The sequence below is a fragment of the Anoplolepis gracilipes genome, chromosome 17 (genome assembly GCF_047496725.1).
Source record: "Anoplolepis gracilipes chromosome 17, ASM4749672v1, whole genome shotgun sequence".
Classification (NCBI taxonomy): Eukaryota; Metazoa; Arthropoda; class Insecta; order Hymenoptera; family Formicidae; genus Anoplolepis; species Anoplolepis gracilipes.
The window spans coordinates 492141-497500 of record NC_132986.1 but is presented as its reverse complement, the minus strand read 5'-3'; the positions used below and the strand labels follow the sequence as shown (position 1 = coordinate 497500).

The 5360-nt window shown below is 37.8% G+C and overlaps 1 protein-coding gene across 1 annotated transcript; it reads right to left on the bottom strand.

The window, feature by feature from the left end:
* Positions 1 to 2161: 2161 nt before the first annotated feature.
* Positions 2162 to 5016, bottom strand: Hd (humpty dumpty). Its single transcript, XM_072909589.1, has 7 exons — positions 4707 to 5016; positions 3913 to 4556; positions 3509 to 3837; positions 3204 to 3409; positions 2923 to 3126; positions 2649 to 2835; positions 2162 to 2567 (listed from the first exon to the last, which is right to left on the bottom strand). Exons 2-7 carry the CDS (start codon positions 4521 to 4523, stop codon positions 2374 to 2376), a joined length of 1731 nt encoding a protein of 576 aa, XP_072765690.1. The 5' UTR covers positions 4524 to 4556; positions 4707 to 5016; the 3' UTR covers positions 2162 to 2373.
* Positions 5017 to 5360: the final 344 nt, after the last annotated feature.

Below are 5360 nucleotides of genomic sequence, written 5' to 3'. Positions count from 1 at the left end.
GGGGGACTGTAGGGTCGGCAGCCAGAACCCCACCAGGGGGTCTTCGTGCAACCCCCACGCGGTGTCGTAGTAGTCGTGCACATCGTCGACGTCGTCGTCGTCGTCGTGTGCCGGCCTCTCGAAACCCCCCGCGCACGCATACGCACAAGCGCGCAATGTACGTGTAATGCGTGCCACAGGGAGAGTCATCGTCTCTCTCTTTCTCTCTCTCTCTCTCTCTCTCTCTCTCTCTCTCGCTTTCCTCCCTTCCCCCTCTCACCCTCTCTCTCTCTCTCTCTCCTTTTCCCTCTTTTTCTCTCTTTCGGCCAGAGCCCCGATTTCACGTCGTTCATCTTTGTCTCTTTAAATCGAATAGTCTCTCCGGTTGTGTACTTGTCTCGCTCCCGCTCGACGACCCCCTCCCCCCTCGTCCACCCCTCCCCCTCCCCTCCCCCTCGCCCCGACGTGCTCGGCCCCCTTTGCTTCGCTACGCGTCGCGGGTGCCTTACCAACGCCCGGCGTACCCAGCGACTTTATCCACCCTGAATCCTCGCCTATACGAGGGGTTGCCTCTCGCCAGGCGAAAACAACACTCCTTTCTCTTTGGCGCCACGCGCGAGCCCGATTTTTCCTTTTTACATATTATATCCTGGCACTCCGCGCAAATATATAAGGGATGATATTCGGGGGGAAGATGCTCGAATATTGCCGATTATTTTCGCGCATAATTTATATCCGCGTATATACGTTTTAAACGACTATCGACATTTCGATATCGCAGCACCGATAAATGTAGGTATATAGTCTAAGTCGAAGGACACCGAAGCATATCCAGGCGCATAATGTATGAAATCCATGCACAGGGTGTGTCTCACCCCGTTACGTTCTATTAAAATTTTATTAAATATCGTTAATGCATCAACAGTCGTGTTGTTCGACCGTGATTTATACAAATTAATCGTACTCTTTTTTTTTTTTTTTTTATTAGCACCTTCAAATTCCACTGTTTAACGGCAGTGGGTGACCGCAAGGGATATCCACCTCCGATGGACGAGGAAAAAAAAAATTTGCCGGCGGAAATAAATAAGCGGCTGGGAAGCGCTTTCGTCGACGATAGGAAGGCGTCGCACGAAAATTCGAGCCGCTCCTCGTGGAGACCTTGGAACATGAAACCGCTCGGTGTAGTGTCGCAATACGGCGACGACCACTGACGTAATCCTCGCACGTAAACGGTTACGCGACCGACTCGACTACCGTCTATGCATTCCGCGCGATGCGCATAATGCATATCGCGGACGGCAGATGCATCCGATAACCGCCTGTCAATGTCGTCGTGCGGCGATGACGTTTCTCTTTAACGATCTCGTTTATCGCCGGAGAGTCGTGCGCTGTTTACGCCTTGGACGGCGACTCGAGGTTAATTAAGAAGGGAATACGACATCCTGATGTTAATAAATGAATTGATTTTTCATATTGAAACTCTCTCTCTCTCTCTCTCTCTCTCTCTCTCTTTCTCTCTCTCTCTTTCGGTGACCCGGCGAGTCCAGCGAGTCCGGCGACTGATTTGGGGGCAGCGGGCGAATATCGATTCGTTATTTTTAGGGGCAGTCCATCTGCTGTATGGACCCCACCTACCTTGTTCCCGGGGACCTCGAACGGTTCTTCTTAATAGATATTACCGCGCGTGATTTACATTCGAATATTGGAATTTAAAGTATAAAGTATATTAATGTATAATAAAAAAAAAAAAAAAAGCTTTTCGATCGAGCCAAATTGAATCAGTGATATATAACAATCTTTTCGTTTCTGCCAATTTCCTTGTTCTTTCTTTCTTTAATAAATATTTACGATATATTGTATAAACGATGGTAAAAGAAATTTTATTTTTTTTTCATAAATAGGCAGAAGCTATATATTTATAAAACATAACGTCAATTGTGTTGTAACGAGTATAAAATTATATTGTGAGAGAATGATTGTTTATATCAACTCATTTTTGATAAGCGTTTTTATCTAGTATCGATAATATTACATATTGTTTTTATCTAATGTCGGTAATATCATTGCCTTACATTCTACACAAATTTCGCAGTCTTACACACGTCAGTAAAAATATAATTATAAATATCACTTTTTGTGCATATATGTATATATATATATATATATATATATATATATATATATATACATTGTACAATTATACAACAGCAAACATAATTCTTATCTATAAGCATAATTGTATTTCATTAGTGAGCGTTACATGTCGCCAGCGACGTAACATATTTCTTTAATGTTTAGGATAAAATATTTAGCTTTTTATTAATTTAAATTTGACAAATACAGACCTATGTGTATTTAAAAGCGTATTTATTTCTATATCAAATATTCCTGTCATTATGTCCAGGTATATAATCCGTTAAGAAATTTAAAACTTTCAAAGACCTCTATCCTGGTCGGCTCAGGATTGCAAAAGTAACTTAATAATTCCTCGTTAAATCCACAATCGCTCAGATTTTCTTGTCCAAAGACGTTAAGCGGTACTTTCGTAACATTATTTTGCTCCTCCTCTTTTGTAACGCTAGTGTAACCTGTAACAAAAGAAAAAAATATATATATTATTTTCGCTATTTAATTCACAAGGTTTCGCGCCAAAATTTATATTTACATACCTGTGCCATGCTTTGCCATGGAAAAAGGAATTGTCGATGTCATTTGTGCGCAACTTGCAGAATACTGTTCCAATTGACTAGATGTCATCAAATGACAGAGAGAAGGTAACACGTGCGGCAAAAGAGGTCCATTCAGTTCCAAAGAATAATATTTATCATTATCCACGCGCACTATACTTTCTCGAACCTATTTTTCGTTAAGAAAAATAATATAGTAATACGTGAGCGTATAATAAAAATGATTATAAGCTATATAGCTTTTTATATAAATTACTTTAAGCGCTTTTAACGTGGCACCGTGAAAAGCCGTTGGAGCTAAAAGCGTAGGAGGAACGCCGGCTAACGCGCCGGTTGCCGCGATAGCTGATTTGCAATTAATTAGAAAGTTGAATAACGCCTGTGTCTCTACACCTTTTACAAAGACGAGCGATTGTTTCAAATTATCTACTTCACTTTCCTTTTCCAAAGTCATCCTTGTCTAAAATAAAATGCAACATTAGACTAAATTGATCATACACAATAAATAATTATAATATGTATGTGTGTACATGATACCTGTGAGTTATTAATTCTTTTTATTTCTGAATTTTCTACTCCAAGACTTTTGAGCCACGCATCTTGAGTTTCTTCTTCTTCCTCTTCTTCATAATCGTTTTGTTGATTCGTCGCATTAGATGTAACATCTGTAGTCACTAAATCGGAATCTCCCCCGTCGGATCGTCTTTTAGAATCCTTCCTTAATGGCATAGAGTATTCTATTTCTGAAAAATATCAAGAGAAACAACTGATTGTAGAATAGCTAATTACATATTAATTTTGCTCATATTATAAATAAATACATAATAGACAGAACATTTTACCTTCTTGCTTTAATGATTGACGAAATCCAAGTGTAGTAGGAGTGAGAAGAGCATGAATTTCCGACAATCCACAAATACCAGCGGCACGAAATAGTACTGTAAATGTGTTGGCGCACACATAAAAGTATGGACATTGCCTTGCTCGCAGCAAATGAAATAACGATCTAAAGCTATCGCACCATTCTCTGTGCAACGCATCTTTCACACATTGATTGTTTGCCAGTGATATATTACTTGCAAGGCTAGCGCTCACTTTGCCTGCAGAGCGAGGGAATAACTCTAACCATGGTAAAGATGGATGTTGCCATATCAAACAGCATTGATGAAATCTAATTAAAATATTCGACAAACATTATTAAAAAAAAATTAAGAGAACAAAAATAAATCAAGTTGATGAAACCAACCTTGCGTTTAGACTAGTGTCCAAAGTTGTCTCCTTTTCTCCAATGTTCAGACATCTAACAAATCCTGTGGTACCCGATGCCTCTTCGCTTGTCTTAAGTTTGCCATTCCATGGAAAAGGTTTTGGAGACATAAATCTTACTTTAGTTTTTAACGTCCAATCTATAGGAATATGCTTTGCCCCTTTTGGGACACTTTCATCAGGAACTTGATTAGTTGATTCCAATTTTGAAAGAACATTGGCAAAGGTTAAAGAGCTATTTACAGATGAATCTATCGTTTGCTTCTTTCGCTGGACATCAATATTTAATAATTCAAACAATGTGTTGTCATTACTGATGTCCAATCCAGTTGACGTTATATTTTTCTGTTTCTTGGACGATTCGTTAATTGCAAAAGGATTTTTACGTTTTTCTGCTACACGCTGTAATGCACTACTAGTGGAATTAAGTCCGTTTAAGCTTGCAACATTACATTGAACTTTTCCACTATTGATGTTTGTTTTATTTATACGTGCTTGAAGCGCACGTTTCTTTAACTTCATACGATGTAATTGCATCACTTGGTCGGGACGTGTCCATTCCAATGTACTTGTATTTCCCGATTCTGCCATTGCTAGGTATTAATCCGTCAATCTTGTCATCTACTGTTGTATTAAAAATTTATATAAGTCAATCTTGTCATATGCTATTGTATTAAAAATTTATATATAAATATATATATATATATATATATATATATATATATATGACAAGCAAAAATATAATAAACGTTGTATTAAAATTTTTATACTTACATAATAATTATTATTAAACGTACAACAAATGTAGCTGAAAATCTAACTATATATTTTTTACCACAAGAATAATATTCAACTGAAAAATTAGTTTACTAGTCCGTTTAAAATTACTATAAAAAGTCAAAAATACACATATTGCTCTTGATTACTCGCCAATCATTCATCAATGTCAATTAATCGTCAAAATATCATTGTATTGATAAACAGGTTAAACTGACTGAAATAAACATATGATATATACATATACAACGCGACGATGTAGCAGTTTATATATTTATATACGTACTACCAGAGAGAAACCTGACAGGCGCCATGAACCCATTTTCACCGCGGTACAGTGGCGCTAACTGGATCGATTTTAAAGCCGGTGGAACTACGTAGCTGGATCGACTTTCCAGCGGTTTGCGTCCGTGCTAGATCCACAAATTATGGTTCGCGTCCGTGCTAGATCTTTTGAGATCCATAACTGTGGATCTCAAAAGTACGAAACATATACATTCATTAATATTTTATTACATATTATTAATTGCAACTGCGCGTGATCTTTTTTCACTTTAACATATATTATGAAGTAATATACATATATATATATATATATATATATATAGTAAAGTAAAGTACCTCTCTGGTACTACCAATATGTTTTCGATT